This window comes from Phyllobates terribilis, unplaced genomic scaffold (assembly GCF_046119375.1).
Source record: "Phyllobates terribilis strain yellow unplaced genomic scaffold, ASM4611937v1 Scaffold_12__6_contigs__length_324123572, whole genome shotgun sequence".
Lineage (NCBI taxonomy): Eukaryota > Metazoa > Chordata > Amphibia > Anura > Dendrobatidae > Phyllobates > Phyllobates terribilis.
In genome coordinates, this window is record NW_027362772.1 from 70,111,666 (window position 1) to 70,133,241 (window position 21,576).

The 21,576-nt window shown below is 40.5% G+C and overlaps 1 protein-coding gene across 1 annotated transcript; it reads right to left on the reverse strand.

Annotated features, from left to right (window-relative positions):
- Positions 1-2,735: 2,735 nt before the first annotated feature.
- Positions 2,736-15,789, reverse strand: LOC141171701 (potassium-transporting ATPase alpha chain 2-like). Its single transcript, XM_073655355.1, has 25 exons — positions 15,674-15,789; positions 15,354-15,460; positions 14,351-14,487; positions 12,565-12,699; positions 12,421-12,480; positions 11,387-11,590; positions 11,174-11,287; positions 10,648-10,782; positions 10,417-10,534; positions 10,013-10,281; positions 9,715-9,913; positions 9,490-9,599; positions 9,050-9,184; positions 8,767-8,959; positions 8,477-8,652; positions 8,255-8,391; positions 7,930-8,080; positions 7,676-7,844; positions 7,033-7,187; positions 6,714-6,837; positions 6,446-6,591; positions 5,492-5,625; positions 4,550-4,651; positions 4,122-4,213; positions 2,736-2,764 (listed from the first exon to the last, which is right to left on the reverse strand). The coding sequence occupies exons 1-25, from the start codon at positions 15,787-15,789 to the stop codon at positions 2,736-2,738; spliced, it is 3,447 nt and encodes a 1,148-aa protein (XP_073511456.1).
- Between the last annotated feature and the right edge of the window lie 5,787 nt (positions 15,790-21,576).

A 21,576-nucleotide genomic window follows, 5' to 3' on the forward strand; every position in this document is an offset into this window, starting at 1 on the left:
CTATCAAAGTCAATAGCTGTCCACTGTTCCCAGTCCCACAAGCTCGCTGCCTTGGGGTAACCATTGACTCTGATCTCTCCTTCAAACCTCATATCCAAGCCCTTTCCACTTCATGCAAACTCTAACTCAAAAATATTTCCCGGATCCGCACATTCCTCAACCATGAAAAACACTAGTGCTTGCCCTCGCCTCGACTACTGCAACCTCCTTCTCTGTGGCCTCCCTTCTGCCACTCTCGCAAAAAACTCTTCTGCCTGACTAATCCACCTGCCCCCCGCTATACCCCAGCCTCTCCCCTCTGTCTATCCCTGGCTCCCCATTGCCCAGAGACTCAAGTTCAAGACCCTAACCTTGGCATACAAAGCCATCCACAAACTGTCTCCTCCATACATCTGTGATCTAGTCTCCCGGTACTTACCTGCACGCAACCTCCGATCCTCACAGGATCTCCTCTACTCCCCTCTTATCTCCTCTTCCCACAATCACATACAAGATTTCTCCCGTGCATCCCCCCTACTCTGGAACTCTATACTCCAACATGTCAGACTCTCGCCTACCATGGAAACCTTCAAAAAGAACCTGAAGACCCACATCCTCCAACAAGCCTACAACCTGCAGTAACCCTCGCTGCACGACCAGCTGTTCCTTCACCTACTGTATCCTCACCCCCCCTTCTAGATTGTGAGCCCTCGCGTGCAGGGTCCTCTCTCCTCCTGTACCAGTCGGCGACTTCTTTTTGTTCAAACTATTGTACTTATTGTTTGCTATGTATACCCCTTTTTCACATGTAAAGTGCCATGGAATTAATGGCGCTATAATAATACATAATAATAATATGTGCCCCATCTTGGCATATGTCCCTATCCTGGTATATATGTCCTCCATCCTGGTATATATGTCCCCCATCCTGGTATATCTTCCCATCCTGATATGTGTTCCCCCATTCTGCTGGCGCTGCTGTTCAATGTATCTTCCCTGTGCTCCCACGCTGCACCGCGAACTCTTCTGAAGCCAGCAACTGACTTCAGCGTCCAAGCGACGGGAGTACACCCACAGTCACATGCACGCCGACGTCAGCTGCTTGCCTCTGATTGGCAGGCAGCGTGTATTGCAGCACACAGACCCGGTGAGCTCGTACGCTGCAATACACTTCAACTGGATCTGTGTCGGAGGATGCACATCCAGCTTAAGTAGGGACTGGCGTCGGCGGCCCCCTCACCTGCCCGGCTCGGTCATAGCGGAGACTACTGCGACTTTGCTCTTTATGCCACTGGTCACCCGGTACCACTTCAGGACAGTTCCCAGATGTGCAGCAGCTGACTGGACGGTCAGAGGCACGCACACAAGATGCAGAGGGGTGAGATAGAGATGAAGTCAGATGGTCCGAGGTTGGGACAGGCAGCACAGGATCAGTAAAAATAGTCGAGGTCAGGATTGGAGAGGTCAGACCGGACAGGTAAACAAGCCAGGTCGTTAACGGAGAGCAGAATATGGAGGAATGCATAAACGGGTACTACCAGGATAGGAACCAACGTTTGGGCAAGGAGTGTCAGGAAAAGCTGCCTAATAAAGGCCCTGCTAGCAGGAAAAGGCCGGGGAACCTAATCTCTACAGAACACAGGAGGGTTAAATTCCTGTAGAGACCGGTCATGCCCCCTAAGGCTAAATGAATGCCATATGCAGAAGCAGCAGTGCTGTATGAAGCAGACTATCGGGTCAACATGACGCGGGGAGACACCACATGGTGTGTAGAGGACTGCTGAGAAGGTATGCGGGTTATCGCCGTAAGAAGCAGCCTACATCAGATCTATCTACTGTGAAGTCATCAACAGCCTACATCAGACACGTCTGCTGTGATCTTATCAGCAGTCTACACCAGATAGCTCTACTGTGATGTCATCAGCAGCTTACTTCACACATGTCTGCTGTGATGTCATCAGCAGTCTACACCAGACAGGTCTACTGTAATGTCATCAGCAGTCCTCACCAGATATGTCTATTGTGATGTCACCACAAGGGTATATAATGTGACATCACAACAGTCTGCAACTTCATTCAGTGTTTTTTCTGCCCAGCCTCAGTGCCATCAATCCATGGACTTGATCTTCTGAGTTGGTCGGAGAATTTCCCTCAAACAAAGACTCAACAAACATCAACTCAAAATCCCTGGGAGAGTGTATACTGGTGGTGTATACTAGTATCCTCTAGTGGCTGCATAAATGAAGGGACATTAATCACTAGAACATAACACCAATATTTAAGAAATATGTGACCAAGAAGCAGAGCACCAGCATCCTAATATATTAGTGCCAGCTGGTCCATTTGATGAGCCTAGTTTGTTGTAGTTCTCTCAAGGTTAAATTCACACACAGCCCATTTGTTGGTTGCTCCATGATAATGCTGTAGTCTTTTATACTGTTGCTCCACTGCCCTTTAGAAACTTAATTAACTTTATATTACATGTTACTAACGCGAAATAACTCCTGGTCTCTGACCACATTTGCAATTGCTTTCTTTATCTACGATACTTTGACCATGTGCTGATGTTAACCATCTTTGCAAAATAAAAATAGAATAAAAACAATACATCAGGATTTTTATTTAGAAATTTATTTCTATTTACAATATGTAACTTTATACAATTATACAAAATTTACAAAATCTACAAAATGGGTAAGGGGGGTCAAAAAACTTGGACAATAATTAGGAATCTTCATGAGAAGTATGATGGATCTTTAGTAATAAAGCTCTTTATCCACCCAACCTGGAAATAAAAATAAGTTGAAAATTAATAATCGTACTCATAAGTCCATATACGACATCTTCTATTATCAGAATTATTGTTTTTATCTACATCTTTTCTACTGAACTACTCATCATTTACAGGTCGTGACCATGTCCTCTCTCTATCGATAAGAAGTAGTCATCTATCAGAGGAGAAAACCATGTCCACTCTATATCAATAAGAACTTGTCATCAAATGGAGATCGAGACATTGTCCCATCTATGTCAATAAGAACTAATCATTAGTTACAGTTGGAGACCATGTCCAATTTATATCATTAAGAACTAGTCATCAATTAGAGGTTGCGACCATGTGCAATCTATATAGATAAGAACTAGTCATCAATCAGAGGTCGAAACCATGTCCAATCTATGTATATAAGAATTAGTAATCAATTAGGGGTCGAGACCATGTCTAATCTATATCGATAAGAGTTAGTCATCATTTAGAAGTTGAGACCATGTCCAATCTACATGGTGAAGAACTAGTCAACAATTATAGGTCCAGACCACGTCCAATCTACATGGATAAGAACTAGTCTTCATTAAGAGGTTGAGACCATGTCCAATCTATATCAATAAGAACTAGTCATCAATTGGAGGCAGAGACCATGTTTAACCTATATTGATAAATACTACTCATCAATTAGAGGTTGGGACCAAGTACAATCTATATCGATAAGAATAGTCAACAATTAGAGGTTGGGACCATGTCCAATCTATATTGATAAGAGCTAATCATCAATTAAAAGTTGAGACCATATCCAATCTATATCGCTAAAAATAACAGACATCAATTGGAAGTCAATACCATGTCCAATCTATATCTTTATCGGTAATAACTACTCAACAATTAGATTGAAACCATGTGCAATCTATATAGATAAGAATAGGCATCAATTAGAGGCTGAGAAAATATCCAATCTATATCGATAAGATCTAGTCATCACTTAGAGGTCAAAACCATGTCCAATCTAAGCCTATAAGAAGGGATGGTCATTGGTCATGAATGGGAATGGGCATGAAAACACATTTACTGCGTATTTTGACCAAAATCAGATGTCCATCCTGGGATGCTAAGAATTAACATAAATGGACGAAACAAAGTGACATAAAGTTCTTCTTAGTAAGCATCGGCTATGACTATCTTGGACAACGATGGTCAATGTCATATGCAAGAGCAGGCTGCCATTCATGACCTACGTGCTGCATTGAAACCATCAAGACCACTATATCCAGAAGCCTAAAGCCAATGTTCTGTGTAGGTATATATACATCATGTATCTGCAGCTGACGACAATGATATTACACCAAACTTTGATACAAAAGATACTTACTGCCAGGATATTTTCTTATGAGAAGTCTTCGGATTTCATCATAAACTAAGATAAGAATTGTGTACTCGATTCCCACAAACCAGTATTGGATTCTGTGAAAAATAATGGAACAGACATCAAACATTCAATCCAGATTAGGATATATCTGGAGTATAAAGTGAGAAATGTACATGAGACATGGCCAGATCTGAATTTAGGGGGTAGCACATTAAACTTATGACTAGACAGCAACTGCAATGTCAACATCACAGCTGAAAAGCTGCTTACAGTTCTATCATTTCATCGTATCAGGGACAACTTGAAGCAGTTGAGAGCAACCAACCTCTGTTGCACCATCTTGTGGTAACAGAGTTGCAATATTGGTTGATGATTAGGATAATTATTGCTGCATTAAAGTATCTACCACTTCTCTATATGATGATTCTTACCGAATGGGCATAAAGTGTAAAGCATAGTTTAACTCTGGGACATAACAGAGGATTACTCCAATGACTATTTGAGAAAGTAAGCCCACGAAGATGATCTTGTTCCTGTAGAAATAAAAGAAGTGTAAAGTAAGGAAATACCAGGTTGTTTTGCCCTATTATTATGGAGTAGCCACTCTTGCTTCTGTGCCATTAATGGCATCAATGTCTTTCTCTATTTATGGATACCAATTAGCTGGAGAAGTTTCCCCATTTTGATTAAGCTGTGTTGGCTACTCCTCGGTCTAAACCCGTTCCTCAAGACCTTCCACCCTGAGACTGAGAAGTAACTATACATTTTTCATTTATAGTCATCCTGTCCGGTGTCCTGGGTTTGCTTCCCACTGCCACTTCTATTCAGATTAGTGTTCCTTTCCTCCTGCTTCTTCCTTCTTCTAAGTTTCCCACTCCATTGACATGGGTAATGCAGTGGTAAGTCTAAACTTTGCCTCCCCTGCCTTTCCTATCCTACATCACAGGAAAGGCAATATATGGCCTGGTTTAGATCAGTGGTGGACTGACCACTGGGCAACCTGTGCTGCTGCACAGGGGCCCAAGACATATAGTGGCCCACTTACTCTTCTAAAACAGGAAGCAGCTTCTGTCACAGACACATATGGGGCCCGTGTACTGTTCGTGCACAAGAGACTCTTCAGTCAATATCTACCACTGATTTAGACTTAGCACTGCACTCCCCATCCCACTGAGTCAGCTATCTTGGAAGCAGGAGGAACGGACCACCAATGGAGGCAAATGGAGGCCACCAGGTAGGAATACATGAGAAATATATAGAAATGTTTCAGTCCTAGGATGAAGTATTGCTTTAAACATATTTATAAATGGACCTAACGTGGCATTGAAGTGTAAAAAGTCATGCACTATAAAAAAACTAAATCTGTCACTCACTTGAAGAACCTAGGCGTAAACAGGGTGTTCCTTCTTACTTTCCGGATAAGTGTGTTCATCATCTGGCAGACCACAATACTGATAAAGAAAGATGCGTAGCAGTACCACTCCTGGTTGAGACGCTGGTAGTAGGTCTACAAAACAGAGATGGGATCATACAGGTTAGTGTTTTGTTTTGTTTTTTTTTAAATTGCCTAGAAGGGCACTGATGAAATTTTCTGAAGCTAGATATTATAGCCCGTACTAGGCACAAAGCAAAAAATAATGATTTAAAAATGGCACCCTTTAAATAAGCAAGGTGTCGTTTATGTGACTGTGTGACATCAACTGTAGAGAAATTGGACAGCGAAGTTTAGAGATGGATAGGAAAACAAGGATTTCTCATAAAAAACGACAGGTCGTTTCTTTTGCTCATGCAGTAAAGGATAGGAAAGAGTAAATACTATGGCAAACCTTAAAGGGGATTTCCACACAAAATGAATAATTGGCCATATATTAGTAAATAAGTTAGAGCTGTAGGCAAAATTTGGGCAATGATGTTGTATTCGCCTCAAGAGATAATCACATTTCTCAGTTTTTTTGCAGTCGTCATTTTGCAACAGGAAGAGGAGTCATATTGGTTGACACCTTTGAATTAGATTCTCTGAAACTGATGATAAATATAATTACCATTGATATCTTTCACTGAAAATCAACAAGACAATTTATTAATGTACTAGTTCAAACCAATAGCTGCACTTCCTGTTGCAAGTTGTTCAAAATGGCCGACGCAAGAAAACAGAAAAACGGTAATATCTCTGGAAGTAAATGTAACTTAATGACCAAACTTTGGATAGCTCTACAACATCTAATTTACTAGTATACAGCCAATTTTACAATTTGGGTAGAGATCCACTTTAAAAAGGTCCAGAGATACCCTAATAGGTCCCTTTGTATTTTGTTCCCCATGCTTACCCATTCCTGCCCATAACTGTCCTCCAGCTCATTGATGGTTTTGTCTTCCCAGTTGACTCGGAGTCCAATTACTTTAGCTGGTAGGAAGCCTTGTTGAGCCAAGACAGTGAAATAGTTCACAAACCCAGAAAATGATTCCATTGCAGCTGTGGGGAAGATAATAACCATATGGGTTAGCCTCTTGGTATGGGACTTTTTTTTTGTTTTGTAGCCATTTAACTTTTGCAATAAAAATAATCAAGTTTTTGAAAAAAATGAAAATTTTTACCTATGTTAAAGTAAGAATATGACAGTAACTGCATGTTCACCAGTCGGTCTTTGCGTGGGTCACGTGGCTTTCTGATCATGATATCACTTTCAGCTTTCTCATACGCTAAAGCTATGGAAGGAATCTGAGGGAGGCAAAATAATTGGGGTCGTTAGCAAATGTGCCAAACTTTGAGCAAATTATTTATCCTTAGATCAAAAGGATGACATCTTGGTATTTACAAAATTTTCTTTCCATTGATGTCACCTCCACAGGGACTTATACATCAGATGTATCAGTGTATGACAAAACAAACAAATATTCCAAAAAGTCAACTTACAATGTCAGTTCCCAATTCTATGAAGAGGATGGTGATGGCTCCGATGGGCAAGGGGCAACTGATGATCACGTACACCATAAAGGGAATCATCTCCGGAATGTTTTTGGTCACTGTGTATGAAATGGACTTCTTCAGGTTGTCAAATATCAAACGTCCTGTGGGAAAATCACATTCATGAGCGATTGTGAAAATAAATGGAAATGTTGGAAGAAATTTGAAAAAAAATTATAAAAAAAAAAGAGTGTTTTAGAAGATCAATCTCCTCTCCTCCTTCTCAGAAACCTATGATCTCGCAGTAAGGCAACTGGTTACAGTAGAAGCTTTCCCCTCTGCAGATTTGTTCAACTGTTTTGAATAATGGAGCCAATGTTTCCTTCTCGGAGCATATTAGCTTATGCTTTATACCTAATTTCTTACTTTTTTTGATCAATAGGGGAAACAAAGTTTTTAAAATTTATCACTTCCTACTCCCTTCTTAGTGACATTGTCTACTATTCTCTGGCTCAACATGATAGGATATATCATGGAGATGGAATATCTTAATTTAAAACCAATTTATTATTTATTTATCCCAAAAATAAAGGATCTTTCTAGAGCTACTCAAGTGGTTGAGGAGTTTTCATTCCCAAAGTGGCCATCTTACCTTCTTCAACTCCGGTCACAATAGAAGCAAAGTTATCATCCAGAAGAATCATGTCTGCAGAGTGTTTAGCAGCATCAGAACCAGCAATTCCCATCGCAACACCAATATCGGCTTTTTTCAAAGCAGGGGAGTCATTAACACCATCCCCAGTCACTGCCACAATGTTACCCTGAAAGTAATAGATATAATGTATTATGGGTATATCCACTCTTGAGTTACGATTTTTTATCTTTAAAAGCTATAATGTAACTTACCAGTCTCTGACATCCTTCGACAATGAGAAGCTTTTGTTGAGGTGAGGTCCGGGCAAACACAATTTCAGTGTGATATTTCAAGACGTCATCCAGTTCATCAGAGCACATCTCATTGAGTTCACCTCCATTCACCACAATGCTGCAGGCATCCCTGTAATTGAAATAAACCGGTGAATATGTTAAGAAAAGGGGATGCACAAGATTACAAAGATGATTTTCCAAAAACGACCACACTTGTATGTGGGTTGTGTTTTTCGATGCCAAACAATCCCTCCAAAATGCTGACAGCTGGCTTGGAATGTGGAAAAATCCATAATATACTGACCTAGGATTAACTCTTTCAATTGGGATTCCTAGTCTTTTGGAAATATCCTCTACTGTCTCGCTAGAACTTGAGATAATCCCAACGCTTTTTGCAATTGCTTTGGCAGTGATTGGATGATCCCCAGTGACCATAATAACCTGCCATAAATGATACAGATTATTAGATATATTTAGTGATTACTAACTCCAAATATCACCATGATTAATTTTCGGAGATACTAACCTTAATGCCGGAACTACGACACTTCATTACTGCATCGGGAACAGTGGCACGAGGTGGGTCAATCATGGAAATGAGGCCAACAAAGCATAATTTATCAAGAGGAAAATTTCCGCTATCAGCATCAAATGGGTAACCAGGGCCATACATTGAGGCAGGAAGCATTAGTTGACAAAAACCTATAGAAGAAACAGAACATATTTAAAATCGTGAAGCTATCTTGAAGATTCCAGGTATCAATCAAGGTTGTGTAGAAATCTGTAGAATGCCAGTGAGAAGTTGCATATACTTACCAAGAACTCTCTCTCCCATACTCCCCAGCTCCATATAGGCTTCTTGAAAAAAATTTTTCATTTCATCATCCAATGGCAATTCCTGTCCTCCAATCATAATGGTACTACATCTATCCAAGATTCGTTCTGGGGCCCCTTTCATCACTATCACGTAACCCTTTTCAGTAGGATCCTCTGGAATATGAATAGAGACCTAAATAATAAGAAAAAAAAAGTGAATTGACAATAATCTTTAACTCCGTAGACAACCTTTACATTGAGGTAAATGAGGTTCATCAATTACCTGGTACTTATTGCTGGAATTGAATGGGATTTCCAATACTTTCTCATTTCGTTTCCTAATATCCATGACTTTTCCTAGAACATTCTCTGTAAATTTCAATAAAGCTGCTTCTGAGGCATCTCCATTGACTGACCTCTGCACACAAAAAAAGCCGATAAGATTTAAACTTTTTTTATATTGAGATATGACAAAATGACCCTCAAAGGTATGTTTTATTATTAAAATGGGATCCCAGTAGGTCTGGCTAACCCAATCTTCAGCCTACAGCTCACATTCTCTTGAAAGTATGTAATACCTGAATCCGCCAGGTTCTCCGGAACGGAAGACCCTCTTATAAAGAAATCCATATACCCTACTAGAACATATGGACAGGTTGTCTTTGTGAGACAGCACCATAGTTCCTTTACATATTGGTTGGATGTATATAAATTAATATTTACCTTGTTGATGCTAACTCCTTCTTGATCGGCACAGAATTCAGCTCGGTTACACAAGGAGGCAATTCTAGCCAGTGCTTGCCAAGTTGGGGAGCTTTGATCAAACATTTCACCTAAGCAGACAAAAAATTCTCAATGGTTACTTTTGTATTCCCCAAGAGTTGTTTGTTGTATTGTTAGGAATCCCGTTATCTACCTTGTAATGGCAAGATTTTAATGGGCTCTTACCTGTCTGCTCTTCACTGGTATCTGCATTGTGGATGTTATTGTCAAACCACATATGTGACACAGTCATCCGGTTCTGGGTGAGGGTCCCAGTCTTGTCAGAACAGATGACTGAGGTTGACCCCAGAGTCTCCACAGCTTCCAGGTTTTTCACGAGGCAATTCTTCTTTGCCATACGCTTTGCAGTCAAGGATAGACAAACCTGTAGGGCACACATTCAATTAGGAAGGCCATAACGTTTCAAAAGAAGGTTTTCTTCAAAGATAAGGTTATAATGAGTTCATTAGCATGTAGTGCTCACCGTTACAGTTGCTAGTAGTCCTTCAGGCACATAGGCTACCACGATGCCAATGCAGAATACTACAGCATTGAGGGCACTATATCCCATGGCTACGGAAATGATGAAGAAAGCTACGCCAACGCCTACTGCAAGACCACTGATCAAGTGCACAAAGTGCTCGATCTCCAAGGCAATGGGTGTCTTCTGGTCCCCCACTTGTGAGGCCAGTGATGCAATACGCCCAATGACTGTTCGGTCACCTGTGTTAATTACTATACCAGACGCTGTCCCTGTAGAGTAACCATGAAATATTAGATCAAATTTAGTGACCTTTACCAAATGCATATCATCTTATGTGCATCTGCTTTGTACATGAAGTGAAGGGTATGAACTAGAGAAACTTCAAATAATGATCTTTAGCTCACCTTCCAAGCAGGTTGTAGAAAAGAAGCCCAGATTTTTGGTCTCTAGAGGGTTATCATCTGTACACTCCATGCCACGAGGTTGTGCTTCTGATTCACCGGTGAGGGATGAGTTGTCAACCTACACATCAAAATTTACAGGTCATTCTCATGTCTTAATTGTTTCCAAGATTTCATCAAACTCCTTAGCATGATTTATGTAGAATGCAAAATTGTCTTCTCTAATTTTCTCACCTTGCAACCGTGACTCTCAAGTATACGTATATCAGCCGGGATTTTATCACCTCCTTTAATAAAGACGATGTCCCCAGTAGCAAGTTTCTCCGCTATCATTTGAATAGTTTTGCCATCCCGAAGAACCAAGGCTTGCTAAATCAAGAAATAAATGTATTAGAAACAAATCTCGTCAACATTCTACAAATTCACAGTAACTAGTGATGAGCGACCGTGTTCTGTTAACCCTTTTGGAGAGCATGCTCGCGTCCTCGCCGAGTATCTTCAGAGTGCTCGGAGGTTATGTTTGACTCACTGTGTGTACATGATTTGCAACTGTTTGGCAGATTTAATACAAGTGAGGAATGCCTAAGAAACAAGCATTCCTCACATGTATTAAAGCTGTCAAACATTCGCAAATCATGTACACGGAGTGACTCAAACATAACACCCGAGCACGCCGAAGATACTCGGAAAACACCTGAGCATGCTCATAAATCTCGAGTAACGAGCACGCTCACTCATCACTAACAGTAACACTTCATACCTGAGGCACCATGTTCTTAAAGCCAGCCATAATGTTGGTACTTTTAGCTTCTTGGTAATATGCAAAGAGGGCCGTCATCACTACCACTGCGATCAGGATGATCGCCAACCAGAGCTAAAGACATGGAGGAATTAGAAGTCAAAAAATACATACAGGATAGAATCACAACATTCAGAATACTCAACTTAAACGAAAATCTATTGGTTTTCTTACATTATCTTTAGCAACTGTAGGATCTTGGGCAGCTTGAAGGCCATATGCCAGAAAGCACAATGCAGACGAAATCCAGAAGACAATGGCGAATCCTCCACCCATTAGCAACAAAAACTTAACAATTTCAGGGGTTCCTTTTGGAGGTGAGAGCTTGTTAGGTCCATCTCGGGCTAAAATTTCCTGAGCAGCGGCTGTGCTCAAACCCTTGAAAAAAAAAACATAATTGTTAAAATATTGTATACCCTTTTATACTTTACTGTACTGAGAATAGGATTGATACATGAGATTATAAAATAAACTTTCATCATGGTGTTAGAGGGTATGTTAACTTTGGGCAATCTCCTGGAATTCCCCCTGATCTGTGGCAGAACAAGGTTGCATGTGTAAAATTCATCTATAGCGTCACCACAGGTGAAATAAAATATTACACAGCTTCCAATGAAATGAATACTCTGTCCATGTAATAAATGGATATGCCAAGTCATTGATAGTAAAGGAACTGCTTTGTATCTCTCCAGCTAAACTGTCCATGTAATAAATATATATGCCAGGTCCTCCAGAGGGAAGGGCATGCTTTGTATCTACTCTCTTAGCTCCAGCTAGGCTGTCCATGTAATAAATATATATGCCAGGTCCTTCAGAGGGAAGGGCATGCTTTGCATCTACTCTCTTAGCTCCAGCTAGATTGTCCATGTAAAAAATGGATATGCCAGGTCCTCCAGAGGGAAGGGCATGCTTTGCATCTACTCTCTTAGCTCCAGCTAGATTGTCCATGTAATAAATGGATATGCCAGGTCCTCCAGAGGGAAGGGCAGGTTTTGTATCTATTCTCTTAGCTCCTGCTAGGCTGTCCATGTAATAAATGGATATGCCAGGTCCTCAAGAGTGAAGGGCAGGCTTTTTAGCTACTCCATTAGCTCCAACTACTAGTTAGGAGTCAAAGATGATGGTGCGCTCTCTTCGAACTCAGAATTACCAAAAAACAGTTTTTAGAAATGGGTTTTCTAAACCAAGAAACCTTCTTTAAAACTGACCTGTTTGATATCTACTGAATATTTCTTTTCCAGTTCCTCAATGCTCAGCTTGTGGTCGGCCTAGGATAAAAAAGATATGGTCATTAGAATACTTCCCAATACCTGTATTTTAGTCTATATCAGTTTTAATCCTCCATCACTTACAATCTCTAGCTCCTTTTTCAAGTTTTCTACTTTCTTAGCATTCTTCTTTCCTTTAATCCCTGACAATATATTATGCTTGTTTTTCTCCTTTTCTGGTTTTTCATTCACGGGGATGGTGTAAATGTCAGGTGGCTCCTGTAGAAGGAAAGAGGACACAGGATGGAAAAAGTCTGGATATTACACTTACAATTACATTTACTATGAAATAATACAAGGTACCATTAACTCTATCTATATATCTATCTATCCATCTATTTATCTATCATCTATCTATCTATCTATCTATCTATCTATCTATCTATCTATCTATCATCTATCTATCTATCATCTATCTATCTATTTATCTATCATCTCTGCTCCTATATATCTAATATCAATTATATCAAATAATGTACTTAAAGAATATATATAATATCAAATATAGCAATCAATATATATGTAATATCTATAATCTCTACTCCTATATATGTAATATACATTTTTGGCTACTATTTAGTTGCATATGGACATATCCTATTTTTTTTGCACTAACAGTGATTAAGTCAATTAAATTATAATATGATTTTTTTCATATGTATGATCCAATAAAAATCCAGACTTAAAAAAAAAATATATATATATATATATATATATACATATATATATATATATATATATATAAATATATATATACATATATATATATATATATTTTTTTTAATATATATGCAAACTTAAGATATTTTGCAAGATAAATTTTATATATATACACATTTAATTTTTTTTTTCATGTCTTATATATGATTCAATAAAATTCCAGACTCAATTAGAGAGTTTTCAAAAAAAAAAAAAAATAGTATATATATAGATATTTTTTTCCCATGTATATGATCCAATAAAAACCCAGACTCAATAAGTAAGAAAAATAAAATGAACATACCTGGGAAGATGGTTGAGAAGGGTTGGACATTCTGTCTTAGTAAATGGCTACCTGAAAGCTTCCTAAGCTGATCCTATTAGATTCCGTCAGCTGATGGAAGATGCCATAGCTTTGAAAGCTCAAACCCTTGGCTTATATACTGTGCAGTTCCTCCCACTATCACCGCCTCTAGGTAATAAGTGCGGATCCAGCTACACCAGGTTTCCTCCAGATAAACCAGTATTTCATTTTTCTTTGAAAAACTATCCAGATGCTGCTAACAAAGGTGCACTGCAGATGAGAGAGATGACATTTGCTAAAGAAGTGAATCGTCATTGTTGCACCAAATGCTAATATTGAAATATTTCAGAATTTTTTTTTAGAATGTAGATCTACCTGGAATTGTAGATCAGTAGAGGGCAATGCAACTTTATATGTGCAGGTATGAACTTATGAGCTTCATATATATTTATATAGTATTATCCAAGACTTTATTTTGTACGTTGTGATGACGAAATATAGACAAAATATTGTGCCCCTCCATATTACACCTACAGGAGCTTTTCTGACCTCACTCTCACTCCGTAGACAATATGGAGCTGGTCCCTTTGCAGCTATAAGCTTCCACTATTCTGGGAAGATTTTGGGGACATCTTTGGGAATCTTTGATCCTTCACCCATTGAGAGCATTTGTGAGGTCAGACTCTGATGTTGTGGGGAGGTCGGGCTCACAGTCTCTGTTATATCAAACTGTTGTATGAAATTACAAACTCAACTCTGATTTAGGCATTACTAGAAGTCCAAAGGGTTTCATCATCTCATACACAGAAGAATCCCATAATATTATGGGAAAAGTATAAAAAGTAGCCCAAGTCACCTTTAACCCACATATAATGTAATCATATATGTAATTCCCTGAGGTAGGAAGTGGATTGTGCTCGATTTGTCACCAGTGGAATACCTTAGTGTCAACTGTGAACACTTAGCTTTGTGCATAGACTTCTTATTTAGTTCTCTGAAGGAACCTAAGACATAACCATCATATAAATAGATTTAATGAGCAATTGATGTTTTATAGCTCGTGTTCTCCGCTTGCCAAGAACAGAATACTCATCATTAGTTGAATGACTAGAGTCAGCCCTGTCGCCTGCAGGGAAGACACAGATAGTGATACAGGTTGCACTGGAATCTATAGCTGGAGAGGGCCGGTTCTAATATCAGTGAAGCAAAGCAGTGTAAAAATGACAGGAACAAAGGCCGTTCCTCGTCACAGATATTGAAGATTGCAAAGCAGAGGTAACCAGAAGTGGAGAAAAACAGTAGCCACAAGTGGTAAATTAAATTTAGGGGCAAATGGAAGATATAAAAAGTTGTCTAGTTGGAGCAAAGGCGAGAAGTGAAACTGTAAGGAATTAGAAAGACAAAGGAATAGATTGGCCTGTGATTTACATCAAAGAAAATGAAAACAAGAAGACCCTGATGTCCCGTGGAAGTGGCAATGCAATGTTGTGTAATAGTGCAGCTGTGAGCATTGTATGTAGAATATCTGATGGATAGTGCAATGAGCTTTTTTTTTTTAAAGGCCTTTGGCCCAACATCAAGCTATGGCGACTTGATGGATGAACGATCTGTAGTAAGATCGATCTTGTGCAAGCCTAGATAGGTCCACAAGGGTCTTCTCCACTGTTATCTTGACAGTATGAAGTCATCGGGTTGCTGGTCTTCCTCTTCGCCATTTTCCTTCTATTCTTCTGACCATGATATCGTCCTCCAGCGATTACTGTCTTCATATGATGTGTCAAAAGTAGGCAAGTTATAGCTTGGTGATCCTTACTTCGAGTGACATGTCTGGCTTGATTTGTTCCATAATTAATTTGTTTATTCTTCTTGCCATCCATTTTATTGATAACATCCTTCTTTAGCACCACATTTCGAAAGCATCGATTCTTCTTCTGACTTGTTTCTTTGTCGCCCAGGTTTCGTATCCGTATGTTACCACTGAAAAGACCAGACTATGTATGTGTCTTCCTCGCCAGTGAAATGTTCCTCAATTTTAAGAACTTGTCCAGTGACTTCATTGTTGATTTGCCCATAGCTATTTCCCTATTAACTTCCGGTGTCATCGCCGCATCTTGAGTGATCATTGATCCGAGTAGGCTGAAGCCCTTTACAACTTTCAGTTTGTCACCATCCATCTCATCCATCTCTTACCTGGCAGTAGTCAATATCTTTGTCTTCTTTATGTTGAGTAGCAATCCTATATTCAAGCTTACACTCTTGGCACTCCGTAATAAGTCCTTCATTCCATCTATGCTTGTTGCTATCATTGTTGTATCAATGTTGTATCACTTTCGTATTTAAAACTGAGTGTGTTACTCCCTTTAAAAATTCTCTTTTAGAATAGTTTTACTGATAGTTATTTTAAGTGGAGTTTTATTTATTTATTTTTTCCTGTTTTTTTGCTACAGTGTCACGGCAGTAACTTGCATACATTCCTGGTGCTGTGCTACTCACTGAGTTTGCTGCTCTGCTTATCCTAATGTCAGGATGCTGCACTTACTCCTCATGCAGCACTTCCAACACTGCTGCATATCCCTGATGTCATAACATGGCTATAGGGGGGTGCGGCCAGATCATGCAGGAATTTAACCCTGCTGTGTTTGGATACCCCAGCCCTTATACACCTTGCTACTAGGATTGATCTCCGTTTACATGAGCAAGCTCTGGAACAGGCTCAGGTGTCTTCTCTTGTCAGGGAACTTCCCAGGTCAGTTTCAGCCTATCAGTGCCCTTTGCTGCTGCAAGCTCCTCCTGCTATAGAGCCGATGCAGGTAGATCGAGCCAAACTCTGTATACAAGAGTGACAGCTAAGGTATCATGACTATGTGTGCATGTACTGTGGTGGTAAATAGAGATGAGTGAACTTGTTCGGAAAATGTTCGCCACTCTCAAAGTGGGCACGAACATTGCACATTCGGATTTCCTCAAAATGGACAAAATTCGGCCAAAGTTCGGTGAATGATCGAGTTTCCACTAATGCTTTGGCTAGGATAGTGGTGCTGTATGATGATTTGGGGGGACGTGTTTGATGAGTCGATAGAGACAGGTTAGAGGAGCGGTGGACAGCCAATTATGGCTCAGAAATCATCTACAATGTCCAGACAGATGGCTTATGTCATTGGCTGCTGAAGTAAGTCACATGTCCCTCTCCATATAAAAAGCGGACATGTGGCTTTGGTGTCATTTTGTCAGTGTAACAGCGTAGTGAGGCTGCTGCTTTTGCAAGTAGTCAGATAGTTAGCTAATAGGTTCATTATCAGCAAGTTCAGATAGATAGGATCGTCTATCAAATCGACCTTCCAGCAACTAAATCATTTGTGCTAATTGTGTAGTCCATATGTGTCACCCTGGCCTGGATGCCACAAGTGTAAATAAAGCTGTGTCTGAGAGCAAGGGGGAGGTTCTCTAGTCAGGGGAACATTAGCATGCAATGCCTCCTGTCTCAGGCCAGTAGGGGGAGCTGGCTGCCCCTATAAAAGCTGGTACTGGGGGCAGGGTTAGGGAGAACTTGACGGCCTGTCTCAGGACTGAGGCTTGTCCCAGAGCAGAGCAGGGACAGACAGTTGTATTGCACCTAAGAGGAAGTGTGGCAGGAGAAGAGCCACAAGCCAGAGACAAGAGGCGAAGAGAGCCTGTCTTGGCAGATAAAAGACTTACTTTACCAGACTTTGGTGTCTGAGGCTGGGAGGATTCTACATCCCCCAGCAGAGAACCAGTCTGCAAGGGACTGTACATTCCTTGGCCTAAGAAGCCTGGAGGCCCTGCCACAACCGAAGGGACCAGTAAAGCCGTACAAGGCTGGGAGCAGAAAGGAACCCACGTCGCAGGCCATACAGGCGAGAATACACGGAAAGCTCGGAAATGTGGGCTGTTACTCTATAAGGAGGGGATAGCCAGAAGGAGCGCAGAAAGCACGGTAGGCCTACACCTTCACCCTGACCAGGGCCAATTTCCCCGTTGCTCTCAGACATCCAGGTCCCCTCCTAGCTGGGACTGTTTATGGGTCAGTTTACCTGTTTTAGTAAAGACCCTGGACTGCAACTTGTTGTCTGTGTGCTCCTTGCTCCTCCAGCACTATCGGCACCGGGACTCTCACTACCATCACTCCCACCATCCACCACACTGCCCTGGGGCCGCACTCTTCCCGTGGGGAGTCACACCATCCCAGCTGCATATATCATCAGCCCCAGCGGTCTGCCCTGCAGGTGCGGTTCCTAATGACCGCAAATCCACGGGTACGTAGTCGGACATAATCAATAGCACATAACGGACTACCACTGGCCTGACCACCCTGAGCCACGGAACCGGGTTGCCACTACTACCTCCATCGTTCCCTGTTGCCCGGATCCGTGTGCCCCACGGCCCAGGGGGCGAGTCACATATACCAGTCCACATTTCAGCATCTAAATCCTTTGTGCTAATTGTGTGGTCCACACACCACTCCACATTTCAGCATCTAAATGCTTTGTGCTAATTGTGTGGTCCAGGCAGAAGTCCACATTTCAGCATCTAAATCCTTTGTACTAATTGTGTAGTCTAGCCAGCAGTCAGCATTTCAGCAACTAAATCCATTGTGCTAATTGTGTGCTCTAGCCACCAGTCCACAGTTCAGCATTTAAATATTTTGTGGGAATTGTGTGGTCCAGACACCAGTCCACATTTCAGAATCTAAATCCTTTGTGCTAATTTTGTGGTCCAATCACCAGTCCAGATTTCAGCATCTAAATCCATTTTGCTAATTGTGTGGTACAGACACCAGTATACATTTCAGCAACTAAATCCTTTGTTCTAATTTTGTGGTCCGCCAGCAGCACTTTTCAGCATCTAAATCATTTGTGCAAATTGTGTGGTCCACACAACAGTCCACATTTCAGCATGTAAGTCATTTTGTGTTAATTGTGTAGTTTAGCCAGCAGTCCACATTTCAGCACCTTAATCCTTTGTGCAAATTGTGTGGTCAAGCCAGCAGTCCACATTTCAGCATCTTAATCCTTTGTGGTAATTGTGTGGTCCAGACACCAGTCCACATTTCATCATCTAAATATTTTGTGGTAATTGTGTAGTCCAGACACCAGTCCACATTTCAGCATCTAAATCCTTTGTGCTAATTGTGTGGTCCAATCACCAGTCCCCATATTAGCATCTAAATCATTTGTGCTAATTGTGTTGTCCAGACAGCAGTCCACAATTCAGCATCTAAATCCTTTGTGCTAATTGTTTAATCCAGACACCAGTCCACATTTCAGAATTTAAATCCTTTGTGCTAATTGTGTTGTTTAGCCAGCAGTCCACATTTTAGCATTTAAAAGCTTTGTGCTAATTGTGTGGTCCAGTCAGCAGTCAATATTTCAGCATCTAAATCATTTGTGTAAATTGTGAGGTCCAGACACCAGTCTACATACAGCATCTAAATCTTTTGTGATAATTGTGTAGTCCAGACAGCAGTCCACATTTCAGCATCTAAATTTTTTCCACTAATTATGTGTTATAGACACCAGTCCACATTTCAGCATCTAAATGCTTTGTGCTAATTGTGTGGTCCACACACTAGTCCATCCAGATTTCAGCATCTAAATCATTTGTGATAATTGTTTGGTCCAGCCAGCAGTCCACATTGCAGCATCTTAATCCTTTGTGCTAATTGTGTGCTCCAGCCAGCAGTTCAACTTTCAGCATCTAAATCCTTTGTGCTAATTGTGTTGTTCAGACACCAGTCCACATTTCCTCATCTAAATCTTTTGTGCTAATTGTGTAGTCCACACACCAGTTCACATTTCAACATCTAAATCCTTTGTGCTAATTATGTGGTCCACACACCAGTCCACATTTCAGCATCTAAATCCTTTTGTGCTAATTGTGTAGTTTAGCCAGCAGTCCCCATTTTAGCATCTTAATCCTTTGTGCTAATTGTGTGGTCCAGACAGCAGTCCAAATTTCAGCATCTTAATCATTTATGATAATTGTGTGGTTCAGACACCAGTTTACATTTCAGCATCTAAATCCTTCGTGATAATTGTGTTGTCTAGCCAGCAGTCCACATTTTAGCATTTAAATGTTTTGTGCTAATTGTGCGGTCCAGTCAGCAGGCAACATTTCAGCATCCAAATCTTTGTGCTAATTGTGTGGTCCAGAAAACAGTCCCCATTTCAGCATCTAAATCATTTGTGCTAATTGTTTCATCCAGACACCAGTGCACTTTTCAGCATCTAAATTCTTTTTGCAAATTGTGTTGTTTAGCCAGCAGTCCACATTTTAACATTTAAATGCTTTGAGCTAATTGTGTGGTTCAGCCAGCAGTCCACATTTTAGCATCTAAATCCTTTCTCATAATTGTGTGGTCCACACACCAGTCCACATTTCAGCATCTAAATGCTTTGTGCTAATTGTTTGGTCCATCCATATTTCAGCATCTAAATCATTTGTGCTAATTGTTTGTTCCAGCCAGCAGTCCACATTTCAGCATCTAAATCCTTTGTGCTAATTGTGTGGTCCACACACCATTCCACAATTCAGCATCTAAATCCTTTGTGCTAATTGTATGGCTCAGACACCAGTCCACATTTCATCATCTAAATATTTTGTGCTAATTGTGTAGTCCAGACACCAGTCCACATTTCAGCATCTAAATCCTTGCTGCTAATTGTGTGGTCCAATCACCAGTGCACATTTCAGCATCTAAATCCTTTGTGCTAATTGTGTGGTCCAGACAGCAGTCCACATTTCACCATCTAAATCCTTTGTGCTAATTGTTTCGTCCAGATACCAGTCCACATTTCAGTATCTACATCCTTTGTGTTAATTGTGTTGTTTAGCCAGCAGTCTACATTTCAGCATCTATATTCTTTGTGATAATTGTGTGGTCCACACACCAGTCCACATTTCAGCATCTAAATCCTTTGTGCTAATTGTGTGGTCTAACCAGCAGTCCACATTTCAGCATTTAAATGCTTTGTGTTAATTGTGCGGTCCAGCCAGCAGTCAACATTTCAGCATCCAAAACCTTTGTGCTAATTGTGTGGTCCAGACACCAGTCCCCATTTCAGCATCTAAATCATTTGTGCTAATTTTTGTGGTCCAGACAGCAGTCCACATTTCAGCATCTAAATCGTTTGTGCTAATTGTTTAATCCAGACACCAGTCCACATTTCAGAATTTAAATCATTTGTGCTATTTGTGTTGTTTAGCCAGCAGTCCACATTTTAGCATTTAAAAGCTTTGTGCTAATTGTGTGGTCCAGCCAGCAGTCAGCATTTTAGCATCTAAATTCTTTGTGTAAATTGTGTTGTCTAGCCAGCAGTCCACATTTTAGCATTCAAATGCTTTGTGCTAATTGTGTGGTGCAGCCAGCATTCCACATTTCAGCATCTAAATTCTTTGTGATAATTGTGTGGTCCACACATCAGTCCACATTTCAGCATCTAAACCCTTTGTGCTAATTGTGTTGTCTAACCAGCTGTCCACATTTCAGCATTTAAATCCTTTGAGTAAATTGTGAGTTCCAGACACCAGTCCACATTCAGCATCTAAATTCTTTCTGCGAATCGTGTGGTCCAATCACCAGTGCACATTTCAGCAACTAAATCTTTTGTGGTAATTGTGTAGTCCAGACAACAGTCCACATTTCAGCATCTAAATCCTTTGTACTAATTGTGTGTTCCAATCACCAGTCCCCATTTTAGAATCTAAATCATTTGTGCTAATTGTATGGTCCAGACAGCAGTCCACATTTCAGCATCTAAGTCCTTTGTGCTAATTTTTTCATCCAGACACCAGTCCACCTTTCAGCATCTAAATTATTTTTGCTAATTGTGTTGTTTAGCAAGCAGTCAACATTTTAGCATTTAAATGCTTTGTGCTAATTGTGTGGTTCAGCCAGCAGTCCACATTTCAGCATCTAAATCCTTTGTGATAATTGTGTGGTCAACACACGAGTCCACATTTCAGCATCTAAATTCTTTGTGCTAATTGTGTGGTCCAGCCAGCAGTCATCATTTCAGCATCTAAATCCTTTACGTAAATTGTGTGGTCCAGACAACAGTCCACATTCAGCATCT

Coding starts and splice junctions, on each gene's coding strand:
- LOC141171701 (XM_073655355.1), bottom strand. CDS start 15,789: ATGATAGCAACAAGCATAGATGGAATGAAGGACTTATTACGGAGTGCC. Junction 9,914..10,012: donor GACTACTAGCAACTGTAACG/GTGAGCACTACA, acceptor TGTGCCCTACAG/GTTTGTCTATCCTTGACTGC. Junction 9,185..9,489: donor AAGGAGTTAGCATCAACAAG/GTAAATATTAAT, acceptor TTTTGTGTGCAG/AGGTCAGTCAATGGAGATGC.